General features: G+C 43.3%; 1 protein-coding gene across 4 annotated transcripts in view; it reads right to left on the minus strand.

Annotated features, from left to right (window-relative positions):
* The window catches only part of IL6ST (interleukin 6 cytokine family signal transducer), a 612,349-nt gene that overhangs the window by 422,302 nt on the left and 170,539 nt on the right, over nt 1–19,508 (minus strand). For 3 of the 4 annotated variants that reach the window (XM_069627291.1, XM_069627293.1, XM_069627292.1), the window contains one exon: nt 10,366–10,440. The exons of the other annotated variant lie outside the window; for it this stretch is intronic. In XM_069627291.1, coding sequence (XP_069483392.1) covers nt 10,366–10,440 — 75 coding nt within the window. The remainder of the gene's footprint in view (nt 1–10,365; nt 10,441–19,508) is intronic. 4 annotated transcript variants of the gene reach the window in all.

Genomic DNA, 19,508 nt, shown 5'->3' on the forward strand with positions numbered 1-19,508 from the left:
TGCTGTATATGTTGGTTGTGTTCCATTCATTCTTACCTGAAACAATTACAGAAGTATTTTACTTACCTTTATTGCATACTGCCATTCTCAAAGTATTACAAACGTGCTTTACTTACTTATTGGTTCTTCTATGTGCTTATTGAGTGTTATAGTACTTGCCTTATTGAAGAATTATCTTTGCTTTAGTGTGTATATTTATTTATGACACCATTCAGCTTGTCAGTGTTTCGTTGGGCCTATGTGTACAAGTTATTTGTACCTCCCTACAGTCCCTTCCTCCCTCCCTCCTAAGGTAAGTCTGGTTGCTCAGTCATTGCTACCAACAAAACGTGTGGGGTTCAGGCCTATACTGAGAGTTGAGGCCCTGTGTCCCAAGTGTGAGTCTAACCTCAAAAAGGTCACCGTTAGGACAGTTTTACTCAAGTCCACTTATGTGAGGACTTAATAACACTATCCCCTTGGTATACAGAGCCGTAACATCTAGTATAGGTCTCTACTGCTCAAGGTTTTGGTACTATGGCAGAGCATCCAGACTTTTCTTAGGCGGAAGATGTGAGTTGCAGGTAGGTATAAAGAACATATTGCATAAATAGGCCCAAAGAAACACCTAGGCATATGTAGTTATATCAAAATAGGTATTTATTTTATATACACAAGGTAAAGATATATTTTCAGATATGTAAGCACTATTATAAAGCTAATAAACACAACTGAAAACCAATGCAATATTTCAGGTGAGTAAACCACAATGGAAAGACTTATTGATTAATGAAATTCACAAGTAAGTAAAACCACTTTTATAGGAACTCAAAATATTCAGCTGTAGCAATAAAAATAGATTAACAATAGCAAGTCAGTACTTTTCAAGATTCATAATAATTTTAAAGAGGTGTTAAGGCTTTGGCAGTCCATCCCTACCTAGGTATGAGTTATTCAAAGTCAAGATTGGAGGGAAAGCAGATCAGGCACAGCTGTAGAAAAGGCAAAGTTCAAAGGATATCAAGCTTTTGTTGGCCAGGAAAGGCTTGGTGTATGCGCACTAGTGTTTGGTTGCTCTCACATACACGTTTGCCCAGTCCTAACAGGGAATTGGCCCCCCAGCAACAAAGGAGCGAAAGAAAGTCTCTAGTTAAGTATTACCCTGAGCCCCACAGTACCTTAGGAGGGATGAAGCAGTTGCAGCTGGAAACCTTCATGATGTAGCAGCGGTGGACTCACACAATCATTGGTTGTGGTGACGAAATGAAGAACTCTGGAAGGGATTTCGCAGCAGAGAAAGGGGCCCCCAGCAAAGGATTTTTCGTGGTCAAACACTGACCTGTGGTTTGGCAGTCTTTTCACAGACTCCAATAAAGAACAGTTCTCGTCCGAATGATTCACCTCGCTTGCTCAGTCCTATACTCTGGTGAGGGGACTGGTGGGGGAAGAGGGTGTGTGTGTGTGGGGGGGGGGAATCTTGACTTTGGAGGTCCGGAAGGAGTCCACCCAATATTTGGGAGAGTTTGTTCACTGGAAGGTGCTGCAGGCATCTCTGGTAGTCTTCTTTGGTTCTTCTGTTCCAGTGGTCGACTTTTTTTGTCTTTTATCCAGGAACCCAGCCAATCAACTGTCATGCAACTTTCAAACTTTGGGGGCTGGCGGTCCTTTTAGGACAGCCAGCTTCCCAGTTGGGACTGGTGCCAGGCAGGCATCCCAGGAGACAAAGAACAGCAGACCTTCGGACTCCTTCCCTGCATCCTGTGCTCAGAGACACACTGGAGCCTCAGCGGGCTTCACAAAGGATTCCCACCGAAGACTAAGGTCAAAACAGGGCCTTCCCACCAAGGACGGCAGAAGGAGGACCAAAAAAGGACAAGCATACAAGAAATGGTGGAAAAAGAAAGAAGCCACCATTTTGGATCAATGGTGACCCTTCAGTGTATTACTGTGGATGTGAACAAAGCCAGGTTAGGAAAAATACACAGAAGTTGCTAGAACATGTCCACTGCCACAACCCATTCAGTTATGCTCGTCACTTAACAGAAAGGTTACAGGAGCAGTGAAAAAGGGGATACTATGTAACCCCTCAGCACTCCACATAAATTGGTGTGTGTTGATCTCACAAAAGAAAAAGGCAAGGATAAAAAGTATCGCTCCATCCTTGGAAACGGGTGTTCTCGCAAGGAAAATAAAATATAAATAGAAAAGCTCAGAGTGCTCCCAGCAACGCTGCACAAAAGGTGCTGTGTGCTGCACAAGTGAATCACAGATGCCTTAGAAAATATGGAGGAAAGCAGGACTCCATTAAATAAAGTAAAAACATCAACAGGGTTGCAATGGTCCGAGCAAAAATAATGAATGAGAAAAAAAAGCTTACCCTCATTCATGAGAGCAGACAAAATATCCAGGAGCCCAGCAAAATGTGCTGGGGTCTCATAGGGAGAGGGCATTTGGCATACATATATACATATAAAAAATCTCCTTCACCCCTTAATGTACATCTCTCAGAGGAGGGACACCTACGCAAACAGGGGAATCGACACTCTTAAAAAATAAATAGGACGTAGATAACCTGGCTCTATGCAAGCACCAATGCACAAAGTCCTGATAGCAGATATTCTTTCATCTGGACAGTATCTCCAGTGTTCACACTAAACAAATATTGGAACAAACTGATATATTAAAAATAAAAAATAAAAATCACTTGATTCATACCCCGATAATACAAAAAAAGGATTAAAAAACAACATCCAAACAAAAATACCACTAAATCCACCTGTGTGAGGGTGAGGAAACCTATTGAAGTGGAAATGTTAAACAATCGTTCATAAAGTGCAAAATGCATCAATTAATACCAACAATTGAAAAAAAAACATTGAAAAGCTCTAGATCCATATCAACCCCTTCCACTATGAATGCACAAGCCTAGTAATACTGGCTTATGGGTATACAGAAGTAGAATTGACCATGCTGTGAAAAGCTCAATTTCCACAGCTGTTGCCATCACCTTAGGATGCACCATAAAAGAGTGAATAATTCAGTCATTGCTAATCCTTTAAAGCAGGTCGTCAAGGGTGTTTCAGAGTACAAAATAAATGGAGGTTAACCCATCCCTAGTATCCGCAGAACAAAATTCAACAGCCTTCATCAGGATAGAAAAAAAGAAATGTTGCACACGTGTCTTGAAATGTTCTTGGTTTTGCTGGACTTCAATTGACGATAGGGTTCCTGTAATCCAAGAAACAAACTCAAACTCAACTTTGAATACAACTACAGCACATCTAAAAAACAGAGTTAACATATGTCCAAGAATACAGGACCAATCTGATTATGTGCTAATGGGGCTTGCTGAGCGGAAGACGGCTTTAATTGAATTCCTGCATAGTATGTTGGAGAACCAGGACTGAACATCAATCACAGCACACAACCTGTCTGTGAATGCACAACCTACTCCTAACAGATTGCCTATTACTGACGCACACAACATTAGCCATGCTCTTTCTACTATTTCAAATCACATATTGTGTCTTTAGCTGTTCCATAAGGAGTTAATACGAACATAAGATGTGTGCAAACTAACCTAGAGCTGCACCCGCTATTCACAAATATTTGTGGCAGAATTTATCACAGAAAAGATGCTCTATAGACAGTGGACTAAAGATAAAAGGCACCGGAGAGTAAATCTTCTACAGTCCAACCTAAGGTGGACGTTTGAAAAACTCCCTAAAAGACGGATCGGCTAAGGCAGCACAAAATATGTCACTGATTGTACAGACGCCTCACTACATGCACAGAGCAAAGCTTGCGGACAACGTGCCAAATGTTGGCAGTACTGCAAGGAAAGAGTTACGGAGACGTACATACAGTCCTCAATTCCCAGAGCATTAAGGTCTCGGAAAGATCACGGCAAAGGAATAAATATGGTGCTAGTAACAGGCATATGCCTGGGCTTAAAACCAATTTTGTTCAATGATTCACCTGGTTTAGAAATGTTCAACCCGCCACACAAACCATGGTTCAAGAAACATCTAGCAGTAGGGACAAAATTAATACTACAAAACTGGAAAGTCAAAAGAAATCTTCTGGTGCAAGACTAGCTGACGAAAATGGAAACCATGGAGATAGTGATGCTTGGTCAAGAGCTTCAGAGTCCCTTAATCTAAACGTCTGCAATGCCTTCCTTGAATGCTTCGTTTGACACGCAAAGAATGCTAATCTCATGTGTTAAGACCGATGGATGGTCAGTTGTAATGCCTTCTAATTAGCACTACAATCCTATGATTAATAATGCTGGATAAAACAGCTGTTGAAAGGGATTCCTGAATTCGAAAAACCTCATGCTATTATAGTCTCTTGCTGATCTGCTTATGCATGCTCGACTGTACATGGTTTGGGTGGCACATGGTTGCATTCATTATTGAGATAACTACTTTGGAGAAATTGCACTGTGTTGTGCTTTTCTAGGGCGAAAATACAGACTGCGTTTCACAATAAAATGAACATTTTTTAAAAAGCTGGTGGATTTAACAAAATTTACCATTTACTTCAAAACACAGTTCACTTAATTTCTACATAATATTTTCCTTTTTTCTTCTTTTCCAGAAAGCCTTGGTTAATCGTTTTCCACTTTGTTAGTGATTTTTCAACAAATGCCTCCATTCATTTGTACTGCACTTTACTTTTGAACCCCGCAAGTAAAACCAATAATTCAGTTTTTGGGAGATTCTTGGCCACTTTTTGGGGCCCTTAAATTTGTTTTTCCCCTATTTTGGTTCCTTGATATCTTTTAGGTGTTCAGCAGGGGTGCTTCGGCTGTCCCACTGCCATGAAGTCACTTTTTACCTTGTATAAGGTATTTTGCATTGGGTCGCCCCATAAGGCATCCAGTTCTAAGAGTGCCTCATGCGCCCACTTTTTACCCTAGGGCAAATATCACACTACACAGGTTTCAGGGAGTGCGTTCATGGATGCTATACTTTAGTTTTCGCTACACCAAGGGCGCAAACCATTTTACTGCATTGATCAATGGCTACCAATATGTTACATTGGGTGGAGTACCAATGTTTTTTCTTTAATCCTGATCTCAGCTAATTTGTGTTTCAGGTTTTTCCTTTGTCTAGGTGATCACAAGGCATGCTCAAAATGGCTGCTCTCATCATGTGGGCTCTTTGGGAACATCATGGCAGCCACCATACGAGTTTGGGTCAGCATAGGTCCCGGAACCCTCACTTCCTGTGGGGGTGGCTAAGGCTGACTGGCAGTCTTACTAAAACATCATGATTGATCATCTGACCCTCAGTTTCTTAGGGATTGGCAACGGTATGCAGGCTTTGTCCGTCCCCTGGTGCTCCCTCAGTTTCCTGCTAATGAGCCGGAAGCCGCGGTCTATTTTACTGCACTTACTTAGGCTCCCACGGGAGGGTGCACTTACCTTATTTCTCTTCTTAAGCACTTCACCCGGAGCACTTCTCCATGAGCACTTCTCCATGAGCAACACAGCAACTATCCCTTAGCCTGCCCCTCCCCTCTGCACTTGCACGTTCTGAACACTCACAAGGCATAGTAGTTTAGTCTCACACTGCGTTCTTCTCATTATTTGTTTGTGCTATTAATTCAATTATTTATCTTTGTTGAAATTCATGGTCTACCTACCCCTGTCCCTGCCCTGTGGGTGCTTTGAAACAGTTTTTTGCTAATTGTATAACCGCCTAACAAATGACCAATGAATAAATCAATCCATAACTAAATAAATAAATAGGTCTGTTGACCTGTGGAAGGAGATTTTTGCTGCCATTCGCACCTTTATTGAAGTTCAACATCCTTACCTGACCACACTGGCTAGGTACAGTGGTTTGGGCATATTGTGGTGTTTTTTTCCCCTCAGATGTCCAGTCGGGCCTACGGGAGTCTCCTCAGTGTCACATCTGCTGGGTTGAGCCCTACACAGCAATAGTTTCTTAACCGGTTTCCACGCCACCAGTCACAGATTACCACCAGAATCTTCTAATTGACAGGGTGTCACTGCAGAAGTCCAGAAGGTGGTTGAAATCTCAACTATCCACAGCTCTTCAGTTTGGGACATCAGAGAAGTGACTAGCTGTTACGGTGCTGGGACCTTTTGCTACCATACTGCTGCCTTCTTTTGTTCACCCTGATGCTGGAGCAGTTTCGTGGGGTTCTCTCTTCCACTCTTGAGTCCCTCTCATGGGAGTTTTCACTCTTGGCTTTAAGGTGGAGACCCTGGGACGAGTCTTTGTTTCTTTCCTGTGTTGCTGGGGCCTTCGTTGGGCCAGGTTTCAAGTCCTACACAACCGAATCCCGCAAACCACACCTGTGGGGAAAAAGCTGTCCACTAGCCGGATTGTTTCAGGTCACTGGAACAGTTTTTGCTAAACTGCTAACATGATTACATACCTCTAGGTCCTTCAATAAGCGATTATGCGATACTCACCCCCAAGTGTTACCCTGTTCATGGAAGAAATTCCTTGGATGCAAGTCTTTATCGCATTTCCCACAGAGTGCTATTGGGGTCCAAAGGTTCTGCTGCTTCTTGCTCTTGGGCCTGGGTACATCTGCCAACTACTGGAACAATACTTTGGGGTCTCCTGGGCTGTTCAGATTGCATGTCACAGAATCCACACCTGTAGGATCAAACTGACTTATCTCCATTAAAGTGGGTGACCCTTCAACTTTCTTCCATTCATGCCAATGGAACTGTAAATGAACTTGGAACTCTCCTATAAGTGACTCTGGGGTAACTTACCCATCACTGGAAAAACGATTCCTGGATCCCCTAATGAGTCAGTGAGCTCTGGACCAAGTGTGATATTTTTAGTACTTAACCATGACTTAATTGCCTTTTAAAGTCTTTATATGGAGTTCTTCCATGGTACTGCAAGTGTAACATACAACTACTTCTAGCAAATATGTTTTCCCCCTCGAAATGCATGAATCAGATAACTGTTGCTAAAGGCATAAAGAACTGTCATGCGTGGGGGATTGGAATGTTTGGATTGAAGATGAGGCACACCTCAATTCGGTGGCCCTGATCGAGCTTTTAGATAATCATGGCCTGGAAATGATGTCAAAATCAACCTCGCACAATAAAGGGCATTGTTTGGATCCGATAGCAGCTAGAAGTAAGGGTGTGCGCTTCCTCAAGACAATCCCCCTTCTCTGGTCAGACCACAAGGCCCAGCTATGTGGATTAGTGGGAGCTGTAACCCCCAATAGATGGTAGGCAAGAAAGCATGCCGTTGGACAAGAAAGGCAGCAGACCTTGCTAAAATTCCGGGTGAAGACATCCAGGGAAGACTGGCCAAGTTAGATCGTACACACATGTGAAGAATTTTTTACGAAAGGGTCAGCCATTTTCCAGGAAATTTGTGACAAATATGCCCCCCCTTAAACTCATTGTTTGTACCTGCACTGAAACTGATGCAGAAACAGGTTCGCCAGGCAATTGGACAATGGAGGATTTCTAAATCAGAAAATTAAGCAATTAAGGCAAAAGATAGCCTCAAACAATGCTATTTTATATGCTTTGAGTATAAAAAAGATTTTCTCCATAAAGAAATTGAACTGGCAGGAAATCAATCTAGGACGCTATTCGATGTAGTCCTAGATTCAGGAGCCCTATTTTTATGACGGTGCCGACTGTGTATACACAAGAAGCAGCTAAAACATTCAACCTCTTCTTTGAAAAAAAGATTAGACATTCAAGAAAATATTGCCAATGAAAGGGCACTTGAAGCAACGCCCACAGCAGAAAGCAATATGGTGGAGATAGACAGAAATGGAAACTTCAATTTGTCAGTCAGTAAACAAAGAAGCAATACAGGACCTAATACTCCAACTTAAGCCAACCAATTACCAGACGTTTACAATGCCGGCCATTTTGGCAAAAGACATGGTTCGTATATATTACGCCTTTTGTGACCACTTTTGTTAATAAATCATTACAGGAGGCGGTGGTTCTGCTGGCATTAAAGAGAGCAATTGTGAATCCCCTTCTAAAAAACTATCCTGGATCCCATACTTCATAAAACTACCGTCCAGTGGCCAACTTATGTTGGCTGACTAAAATACTGGAAAATGTAGTTTGTGGTCAATTCCAAGGCATTTGTTGATAACAGATCCCCTGGACGGACTCCAGTCCGGGTTCAGACACAAGTTTGGGACAGAGGCGGCACTGCTGACCGTCCAGGATGACTTGTTGGAGGCTGCGGACAGAGGTAAGCCCACCACATTATTAATGCTTGACTTGTCCGCAGCCTTCGATATGGTGGGCCACCAGACTGCACTCCAAAGGGATCAGCTCTCTCTCTGATTTTTAATCTATACTCGCCCAGTATTTAATATTTTGGAGGAGACACGGCCTACAATTCCACTCTTACGCAGAAGATACCCAAATCCACATCGAGATTGACAACTTTGCTGATGCTTTCGAAAAAATTGACCTATGTATGAGAAATCAAGAGCTGGATGCCAGAGAATCAACCACAACTGAACGCCTCAAAAACCGAACTCATTGTTCAGTCCAGAGGGAAAAATGACTCCTGAGAGACAACTGCCACCCCTCGGATACAAGGGGAAGAGTTGTGTTACTCTAAGTTAAGAACTTAGGGTGCCTCCAGCAAGAATCTAGGTGGGGAAGCTCAAGTGGGAGCGAAAGTGAAGGCAGTTTACCATTCATTACGGGTATCAAGAAATGTGCTTCCATATATCCCCAAGGCAGACCAGGCAGTGGTGGGGGCAGAGCCCAGAACGCAGCACTTAGGCTAATTGGACACCTAGGCAAACAGAACCATTTAACTGATTTCCGCAGGTCCCTACACTGGTTGAAGGTCGAGGACCGCATTCAATTTAAGGTGGCATGCCTGATGTTCAGGTGCATTAATGTCTGGCACCGGGATACCTCGCAGCAAAAGTGAGTACTTACCACCCAACCAGAAATTTACGATCTGAAAATAAATTTCTCATGTGCATACCTCGCACAAAAAAGGTATACAAGGGAGACCGAAGATTTGTGGTGGTTGGTGCAAAAATTCGGAACCAGCTACCATTGGATGTTCGAGCCGGTCCATCTATGGCTCTCTTAAGGAAAAGATTAAAAACCTTTCTATTTAAATAAAACTGCTGTGTCTGTATTACGTACAGACTACTTTATGTCTGGTATGAAGTGAATATCTTCGCCCGAATGCAGTTCATTCCGTTTGGTGTGCGTAAGAAATGATAAATCAAATCAAAATGTTGTACTAATCCTTGTAAGTCATTGGCTAGGGTTTACAATTGTTTCATTCTCTCTCTACCTGTAACATATTGTGTGTGCCTGTGACAATGCTTTAGGACGTACCAATGAAAATACAGTATGTGTTTGTTTTTAGGTGGAAGTGATTTATTACATATTTATCCATCCAGAAGATCCTGGTTAGCTTGACAGCAACAGCTACCAGCAGCTACTTTTGGCTTCCCAGGCCAACTGATGCTCAACTGATGCTCAAAAAACATACCTGTGTGACATTAACCTAGGACAATTTATGAATAAGCATTAGGGCACGTCTATACGACAAATCATAAGGGGTCATACATAATGGACAAAATGTACGTTTACATCTTATGTGGAAATTAGATATGAAGACGTCCATTTACCAGCTCCTAGTTGGCCAGTGATGCCTCCTGCTCACTGGTTAATGGAGGATACCCAGGAGCTGTGTTTAGCTACTGGTCCTACAATTCTAATTTAGATTCCTGCACAGGCATTACTGTTTTTTAGAATATGCTGGTATCTTTTTGCATTATAACCCAAAGTACTTATTTTCACTAATAGTTTATATGTATTATTTAATTAAAGGAGATCATTTTCAGTGCATCAGAGTAGTAGTGTATTTTCAAGAGTTGTGTGTTGACTAAATGTACTACTCCTACCGAGAGTTAAGCCTTGTCGCCGTGACCATGTTACCTACACTAAGAGGTTTGTCTTCACCTTCTTGGTAGGCGTTTTAGCTTTTCCCCCCCTAGGGTTAGTGGTTGTAGCATCCTCAGAGGATTGTACAAAACCTGCATTAACTTGAAATAAAAATAACAGTAGCTTATAAATATACAAAATGTGACGCAATAGAACTCTTGGAACCAAATTCAAATAGCGGCAAAATAAATTAAAATCAAACTAAAGACCATTTGCATTGTAGCCAGCATTTCTCAAAATGAATTCTACTTTCCACTGCTATCAGCCACTTTTCTTTGTCGCATTTCGTCCCTAGAAAGGCAATCACATGCTTGGCTATTCCATATTCATCTGGTTTCCTTTCAACATTTTAGTCTTGAAAAAAGTTAAAAGGTAGGGGTCTATCATACCTTTCCGTGCGCAATGGTAGGTTATCTTACCTGGACATCCTATTTCTTTGAGACTTAGTAGGTACCAATCGGGAATCCGAGGTGGTCCAGGATCCCCCTGTCACCCTAATAGCAGGCAAAGACAACATTAAGTTGCAATGTCTTTGCAGCATCAATCTCAAACTACTTAGCAACGATCAAATAGCATGCTTACCAGGGACAGAAAAGGGGTGCACACATTTTAGATTGTCAATGTGAAAAAGAGTCTTAATTGCAGGATTCAAATCAAAAATCCATTGCTACTCCATTGACATAACTGGGAGTTTTAAAAGAAACCAATATTATATCAATATCAAACAGCAAAACATTGGTTCCAAATTTGTGATACTTGTTTTGACAATCTTTTTGATATTAGCCTATTTTAAGTTAAGACCTTGTAACTATTTAAAAAAGAAAAAAAGGTGAGTAGACATCACAGCAACCACAGATGTGGGCAGCAGATAGCAATTGTGCATGCATCTGTAGAGATTAGGAGAAAGCACAGCAGACAAAAGTTAAGATGTTTGAGTGAATGTCATGCAAAGTATTTGAAAATACATGCGTAAGATTTATGCTTCAATTAACATGATCCGTCATGCATCATAAGACTACACTCCAATGATTAGAGATTTGATTTTCAATTGCGGCATGCAAAGCTTAAATAAAAGCTAGGTTGAGAAGATATATACACTTTCCTGTCCCCTTCAACAATAACTTGGCACAACACGTGTTTTGCAGCTGTGCTATATGAATGTGTCCATATGGGAACGCTGCCAACAAATGCAAATGACTAGACTTGTCTTTTGACAGGGAGTCGGGGGTCGGGGTGGGGTTGCCTTCTGTACCCCTTTGCCCCATCTAAAAGCCAGTCCACTCCATCCCTTACAGAAAGGCTATTTCTTATGAATTGGTGCACCACAGCACAGGCACACTTAAAATCATGAAGAGTCAAGACATATGCTGGCCCATTTAACAAAGGATAAGGTAAAGTAACTCTGCTACTGAATTCTTAAGATACTTACATTTTACATACTGACAAATACCACCATAATAACTGGAACTATTCTCCAAGAGGGTGTAAAAAGGGTAGTGCTAGTGACAGCCTAACACTTTGTATGTCTAACCTACAGTTGCTAATGATTATAGGCAGGTAATACAGAAGGCTTGTCCTGCCAGGGCGCACACTCCTATAGCATTGCCTACACCTTTAAAGCACTATGGCTTGACAGCTCCTACCATGCCAATCAACACCGTATTCTAACTCCCTCTACCTAGGCGCCCCTACATACCAACTCAGAAAGCTCAAAATGATTAAAAACTCTGCAGCAACGATCCTCCTTGCACTCTTCCCCCAGTGAACACATCTCCCCCACACTCGGGACACTCCACTGTCTGCCCATCAGCCATCGGGCCTCCTTCAAAGCCATGTGCATTAGTCACTGGGCAATTCACAAGAAAGACCTACAATTCCTCCAGAACAAGCTCACTCGCTACGTCCCACCAGAATTCTCGGAACAGGCTACGCACACCTACTGGTAGTCCATCCTTTCAAGTTCTCCAGATTAGGAGGTGCCCATTTCTCTGTCCTCACACAGACTTTCTGGCACTCGCCCATGCTCTTTCTCAGAGGATCACCTGGCCTTCAGGAAAGCCCTCAAAACCTGGCTGTCCTCCCTACCCTCCCGGGCCCACTCGCCGCCACACACACAGACACACACACATTTCACCATGCAGTGCCCCCCCACTCTAACCACCCCACCCACAAACTCCCCCACCTGCCCTTCTGTCAGATACTAGTCACCTTCTTTCCTTTCAACCACTTTGCTCTGCCAGCCTGCCTTCCTTGTGGGATACCAAGCACAAATGGAGGACTTATGCAGTCACTCCAACAACCTGCACCCGGAACAAATCCTGACAGGGGGCCAGGTATTGCACTCACATGGTCCTGAAGGGTGGGCAATGCACCGCACTTAAAACACACCTTGGGAAATTCAAGCTGATCAACAGGTAGGAGGTAAATCGGCACCTCGGACCCCTCGCACGTGTAACTCTAAAGCACAGGAGGATGTGCCATGCCGCTGCATGTAATCATGAAATGGGGACCTTCTTGTCGCACTAGAAGGAACCAAGGATGGCAATCGCTCGCTCTAAAAACCTATCAGAGGGTGAGTAGTATGAATTCATCTATCCCTTAGACACCTGCAAAACATAGCACTGATCCGTTGTGCATAGATGGAACCCAGACAGTAGACATTGTTTGTACAGCTAATCCATTTCTCCTCTCGCATATCACACCTTCACAACTTAACGGAAGGCACAGTCTCATTCTACACACCTTGCTCTCACATATAAAACACTATTGCACATCACCTGTGCCATAAGGATGAAGCTACTTTTAATGACAAAAATGTGCATTGTAGCTTCCCAAAACTCTCCATCTCCATAAACACAATCCCCCACTTAGTCCATATTATACCTCTGCTGCCCCAATACACACTCTATTTAGACATGGGTGACTAACAGGGTCTGGACCACCTCGCATAAAATTTAATGGCTGAAATGCACACAAGCATAATAGCACCCCCCAAATTCTCTCAATTTCTGGACTCCGAGGGCATTCAATCAAGAGCACGTTGGGACCATAATTATGTTGAAAGGTGCTATAACAAATGAATGAGTGAATAACCTATGCAGCAAGATCACAAGACTCCAGAGCATGTTCTTGTCCCACACACTTACCCAGCAAAAGAATTCCAGTAGAGGCTTCATTGAACATTTTTCTACCACCATAGATCATAATTGGGCCTTAAAATAAAATCATGTTGGACTCACAGACTTAGTACCTTTTGGAAAGAATTTCTATTGTAACCCAGCTGGGCTATTACTTTCTGGGGCCTCAAGGGATTGTCTACATATTAGACTTCTAAGTTTATTCTGTCCGGGTGTTGTTTCTAGTCAGCCATCTCCTGAACAATAAAGACTTGCTGTCAGCCAGTCAAACTACCAAGCTTGAGCCAGGCTCTGGTTCATTTATCTGTGAATAGTCTGAGGTTTACAGGAAAAAGCATATAAAAGCACATACTCACTGATCCAATTCTGCCACGCCAGTGCCGTAACAGAACCTCTTGTACATCCAACACCATTGTCTGTGGTGGACCTCTCCCATGACTTGAAATAACCAATAAGCGAGCGGACACCCTTGTTTCACTCCACGTGTGCTGTTGATTTCGTCCGACAGTTCGCCTTCACGACTGAGTCGCACTCTCATTGTGGTGTTGCGGTGAAGAGCTTGCATCGGAGCCAAGATGTCATCGGGGCAATTCCACTCCTTTAGCTTCTTCCATAAGAGTGGTCCCTCTACTCGGTCGGTACTTGTGTAAAGTCAATGAAGACCACGAATAAACTGCACCTATTTTGCAGGTCTTTACTTTTTAATATGCTGCAGGCCAGAATGTTGCACTTGGTGCCTGCGTTTTTTTTTAAGCCGGCTTGTAAGTCGTCGTTTCATTCTGCCGAAGCAGCCCGCACATCTCTTCATTAATAGTGAGGCGTATACCTTGCCTATGACGTCTAATAGGGCTATAGGCCGAAAGTTCATTGGATCCATTAAATTGCCTTTTTTGTAAATGGGTAGGATTATCGCTTTTGTCCATGACTTGGGTATTGATCTAGATTTGGTGCAGCGGCGAAGGATGGCGCTCATGAGGCCGGTCCATTCCATTGGGTATGTTTTCAATTCGGCATTGGAGATGCCGTCTGGGCCTGGAGCTCTTGAATTTTTTAGCTTCTTAATTACGTCCAGAATGTCCTCTTTACTTTCTAGGTTGACCCAATTTGCTGCTTCCAATTGTTGCTCACTACTGTTGTCCGTTGTCGCTGCTTTGAAGACCGTTTCAAAGTGCTTTTCCCCATGTGTGTGGACTGATGTTATTCAAAATTTGGTTGTCTAACGTTTTTCCTGTGTCTCTTAGAGTCCAAAAGTGTCTGCTATTATTCGTGATGAGTGCTTTTGTGATTTGTTCTGCATCAGCCTGGTACAGTTTATGTCTATGCGCCCTCACCCATGCTTTATACCTTGTCTTAATGCCTTTGATGATTTTGGGCACTTCTACTGGTGTGTTCTTATGTGCACCTCGCCACGCTCTTCTATATTCATGCCTTTTTTCAATTAACTATTATATACATGTTTTGTGTCTCATTTTGTTGCATTCCCACTTCTTTTTTTACGACAATTGTGCGGGATCAGCAAGGGTTGGTAATCAACTGCATTCTCTGATTCTGAGTGTAAAGCTGCTTTATATTTTGTTGTCACTTAAATGATATCCTTGACGCTTATTTTAATTTGAATACCTTGGGCATCAGGCTCGACTTGGAGGCTTGTTTGCGTATTATTATTGTTTACTAAGTGCCACGATGTGTCGCTAGCAGATTGTGATCACTTGCTGTTGTGCGCCGGACATTGAAGTCTTTCGTGAAATGTATTAACGGCTATGAGACGAAGATGTAATCAATTGTAGATGCAGAGATTGCACGCTCCCATGTTGGTAACCTGTTTGCGTGCGGAAATGCATCGTCCAGATTATGCAGCCCACGCGAGCTGGTAAACTTGAGCCATTCTTTGCCTCATTGTTCTATAGCATGAGGGGCTACGGTTGATCTTGTATTTTTTGTCGCTTTACAGATTGCGTTTAAATCTCCGCATACGAGAATTGTTATCACTAGATGTTCAGACTTGGCTACGTCAATTGCATCCTCGCACAGTGCAATTCATTTTTTTGCACTTGTTGTTGCGGGATTCCAATAGGTGTTGACTAAAATGGCTTTTGTGATCTCTGCTTTTTGCTTCCTTGCAACTTGCCAGGAGAGTATTACTGCCAAAATTGATTGATTTGCAGTTATTGTTTTTTCAATTGATACTCCACATCAATTTCGACATGCCGTCATCAGCCCTGAGGTTGGTCGCCCTTTACAGCCTCTGGCGGCTGGTGCTAGAATGATCTGATAGCCTTCCATCGTTGGCGTTTGTTGCAGCCATGTCTCCTGGAGACATAGGATATCAAATTCTCCAAGATTTGATCCCCCTGGAACCGTCAAATGTGAATGTCCTCGCGTATTCCAAGAGCATAGAGTTACTTCTTTTGGTCGCTCCTCAGTTTGGTCGCTTGTCGCTGTCTCTGACCGCAAGCATGGCTATTTCTTACGGTGCAGTGCGAGTGCTTTCGGGAGTCAGGCCCATAACCCAGTTTTGCTGCTTTGAGGAGCATTTTGGTTTTGTCCTGTCGGGCTATTGTCTACTTTTTGTATGACTGTTCTTGTCGTCGCACTCTCGTTATTGTATGTCCGTTGCTCTTTTGTCGTTTGCTTTTCCTCGCATGTTCTGTCTTGGGATGAGCCATTTTTAATTGTCGGGCGCTATTTGTTACGTGTTACATCCTCCGCTCTGTAATGACTGTTAGTTTACACACCTTTGTTCTTTTGTGTTCTTTTTGTGGACTTTCCTCTTTCTGTTGCTCGAAGTACGCCTTATTATCTGATTTTGCTTTTCTGTCTCTAGTTGGGATTTCCTGGTGTCTGGTGATTCCTTCCGTGTTTTCTTGATGTTGTCGTGACATTGCTTCTTCCATGTGGTATCCATGTTTGTAAATGTCATCTTGATACTTTTGTATCATTTTGTAAACCGTGGTGGAATCGAGATGTAGCAATGCCACTGCCCCCTGTCGATTATGCCATGGTTCAACTATTTTTATATCTTCCGATTGTAGCCCTTTGAAGCTGGAAATTTGGTGCAGTATGGCCAAGACAGTTCTCCTGTTTAAAATGAGGTCTTCTTTATTGTAGTTCCTTTGTGTCATTTTAAGTGTCCACCTAAAATCTTTATTTGATTTACCAGACTCGTCGCACTCTGCTTTAACCCTTGTATGGCTTGTGTAGCGGGACAATCTTTGGTTGTTGCAATCTGTGCCATGCTGAGGTTTCATTTATTTTCGCTAGTGCTTGCCTCTCGAAGGTTTCCCCTTGCTGTTTTTTTTTTGTTTCGTGATGGGGTATACGAGGTTAGCCCTCGATTTCCCTTCTGTGATTTCTCTTCTTCCTTGCGTCCGATTTACACGTTTGTTCGCTTCAACACTGCTGCTTTTATATTTATTCTGACCTTCCGGTTTTGTATTTGTGTTTCTTTCTGAGCTATGTTTTTGCTCGTATGGCTTGTCCGCCTCAGACGTTTGCCAGCGATAGATCAAACGATTTTGTTTCTCCTCAAGAGTTTCAAAGTCGCGATCTTTGTGAGCTTTGTTGTTTTTTTTCACAATTGGGGATGGTTCAAAGACTGCTCTGTGGCTCTTCGCTGTCATTTGCTTAGATTATTCTAGCGTCATCGCTAGATGTACATCATCTGGGTACACACTCAGATTCATTAGGGTGTCTTCAGGATCTGCCGCCTCTGATTGGCTTACTGGCACTAGCTTTTCTTTGGTTGTTTTTTTCTATTTTCTGATTTTCTCTGTCCAGCACTGTATTTTGGGGAGTTCTCTGCCGTATCTTATCTGTTGGCGGTGAAGTGGCTTCTTTCAGTGTGCTCATCCTCGCCACAGTTTCTGCATTGTGTTTATTGTGTTGTTAGTTATTAAGGTTCTTGCGGTGCCTGTGTCGCCTTCGTCTTTAGGCTTGATTGGGTCAAAAATTCTGTAAGTTGATTCTGCGACTTCGTCGTCACACTTGTTGTTTGTAGTTACTTTGTTTAATACCAGGACCACCTTTGAGCCTGTTTTACTTTGCCCCTGGTTGCCTTATCGGTGGTACTATATGTGTCCATTGCATCTCTTAATTGTACTTAGACAAAAACAATTATCGACGTAACAGCGGAACAGAAGTCGACAAAAAGTGTCGGTGTTCCGACTTCATTGCTGTTATTTCTCTTGTCTTTCGCCTCAGACTGTACTGACCCATTACGTGTAGTTGCGATTTTGGCCATCAAATTGTTGGTAAGCTGGTCCATCGCTTCCTTATTGTTTGGATTATTCTCGTTTGCTGTTATACAACCTTCGAAGAGCAGAACTTTCGTCAAAATCATGGATAAAATGACTTGGTCTTTCGCTGTGTCATTTATTGCCTCGTACAATTTGCAGAAGGGATTGAGAGTGATGGTTATGGCTGACACTATGCTTAACAAGTCAGTTTTCTTCGACGCAGGATCTTGTGATGTACTGGGTGTTTGCGAAGCCGTACTTCTACCATATGTATGTGGCAAGTCGCTATACCTCCTCCTAGGAGTGTGCGGAAAGCTGGTAGCTTTCTGTGTTTTCGATGGCGATACATAATCCTCTGAGAATATTCGATGCAACTTCTTTTTATGCTGCTTGCATTGTTCTTCCTGTTCTATCATGCACTGCTGGTTACTTGCTGTTGCTGTATTTACCAAGTTTGGGCTTGCTGATATTTGTTTCCTCAGGACTTTCAGGTCCTGCCGTCTTACTTCCTCCAATCTTTGGGGACTGAGACATTGAGTCATGTCTTTGTAATGTGGGACTGGCAGATGCTTCCCTTTGATGTGGGAGTGGCTCATATTGAGCCTCTGGTTCCTTTGTCTGTGCCTGTGTTTCACCACTTTGAACTGCCTTTGTCAGATTGTCATTTGTTTCTGCCCTGTTATTACTGGCGGCACTTACCTTGGGTGAGTTTGGCTCATTTGGCACTGGTTCTGACACTATTTCTTGGCTCTGTGGTTCAGTGTCTGTTTCTGGATCTGGCCATATCTCTTATGTGGTCAAATTTCCGTTGTTTTGCATGTGGCATGGTGTCGTTTACCGCCGAAAGCATTTCGGCATCTGAAAGTTCGTTGAATCTTTTAGATTTTGTTGTGAGCTAAATTTCAAAGAAGTCTGTCAGCATTCGCATAGTGTTGATTTTTCTAGCAGCTGCTGAGCCTGTGCTGTTCTTCGATCCGCCTTTAACTGTTGCGTATTCTTATTGGAGGCATTGATTTTGGTTCGTAGGCCGTTTTGTTTCTTATGTTGAGTCTTTTTGCTTTGCGTGCTCTGCTTCCACTTGGTTTTTTCATTAGTCTCCCTGGCTCTCTTCTTGGAGTTTTGTGCAGTTGTGCAGTTGACAGGGTACTGTCCGTTTGCTCCTCCCCTAGTTGAATGGTGCTGGAGGACTTGTTTTGCTTTGTATGTCCTCTTTGTTGCTGTTAATGTGCACCTGTGCTTTGACGATCTGGCCGCCAGTCGACACAGTTGAACTCGTTGACCTTACTTCAACCTGATCTTTCCTGTGTCCGCATGCCCCAGAACTCTGCTGATGTAGTGGGCTCCTGTTCCACTCTCATTCTTAACACTGTTCCTGGTCGGCAAAAATCGGCTGATGTCTTTCTGCTTTGCTCCCGGGCATCTTTGCTGCCGGCACGCGACGCTGTGACTTTCTCAACAGCACCGGCTCTGCCTCGCCCCTTCTCCCCTCCGGGAGGCTGCAGCGTGACGGAGACGACAGTGCTTATCGGGGAGACATTCGGCGGCTGTGCCTCTGTGTTGACTACTTTTGGCAGCGACGCAAGACTTTCCTGGGATGCCGTCATGTTATTTTCCAATACGTTGCCTAGGTCTCGGCAACCTGCGTGATTGTGACTAGAGTCTGCTCGCGTCGAACGTGAGTTGAGCATCCTAGGAGTTCGTAAACAATGGCCTTTTGTTGTGGCTATCACACCATGAATGGAGTACCCACCCCCTTTTTTGGAGCTGCGTAGGCAGCGGCCTTCTTCTTCCTCCATATAACGTCAGGTAGGGGGATGGTGGTGGTGGGAGGTGGATTGAGGGGCACTAGATTATGTTTTCTTAGGTTTATACAAAAACTCTTTCTTTCACGATGTATCTCTTGCAGTTTATAAATCTCACCGTAATTTGCTGTACCACTGTCTTGAGGTGGCACTGCTTCCACTCGGGACACTTGGCGGTTACTTTTTTTCTGATGCCGCCCCACAGCGCCTAACAGCCGCACAACAGCCAGTGGGCTTTTCTCCGAAGGGCTTAGCACCGCAAGGGTGGCTCTGGCCGTATTAAATATCCGGTATGAGATCACGTGATGAGTCATATGACACAGCCTTGGCCCGCCTCCTTCAGGTACAAGTACAAGCTTGCAGTATTTGTGGAAGAATACAGTAGTTT

Source organism: Ambystoma mexicanum, chromosome 6p, assembly GCF_040938575.1.
Source record: "Ambystoma mexicanum isolate Mex_15411 chromosome 6p, UKY_AmexF1_1, whole genome shotgun sequence".
Lineage (NCBI taxonomy): Eukaryota > Metazoa > Chordata > Amphibia > Caudata > Ambystomatidae > Ambystoma > Ambystoma mexicanum.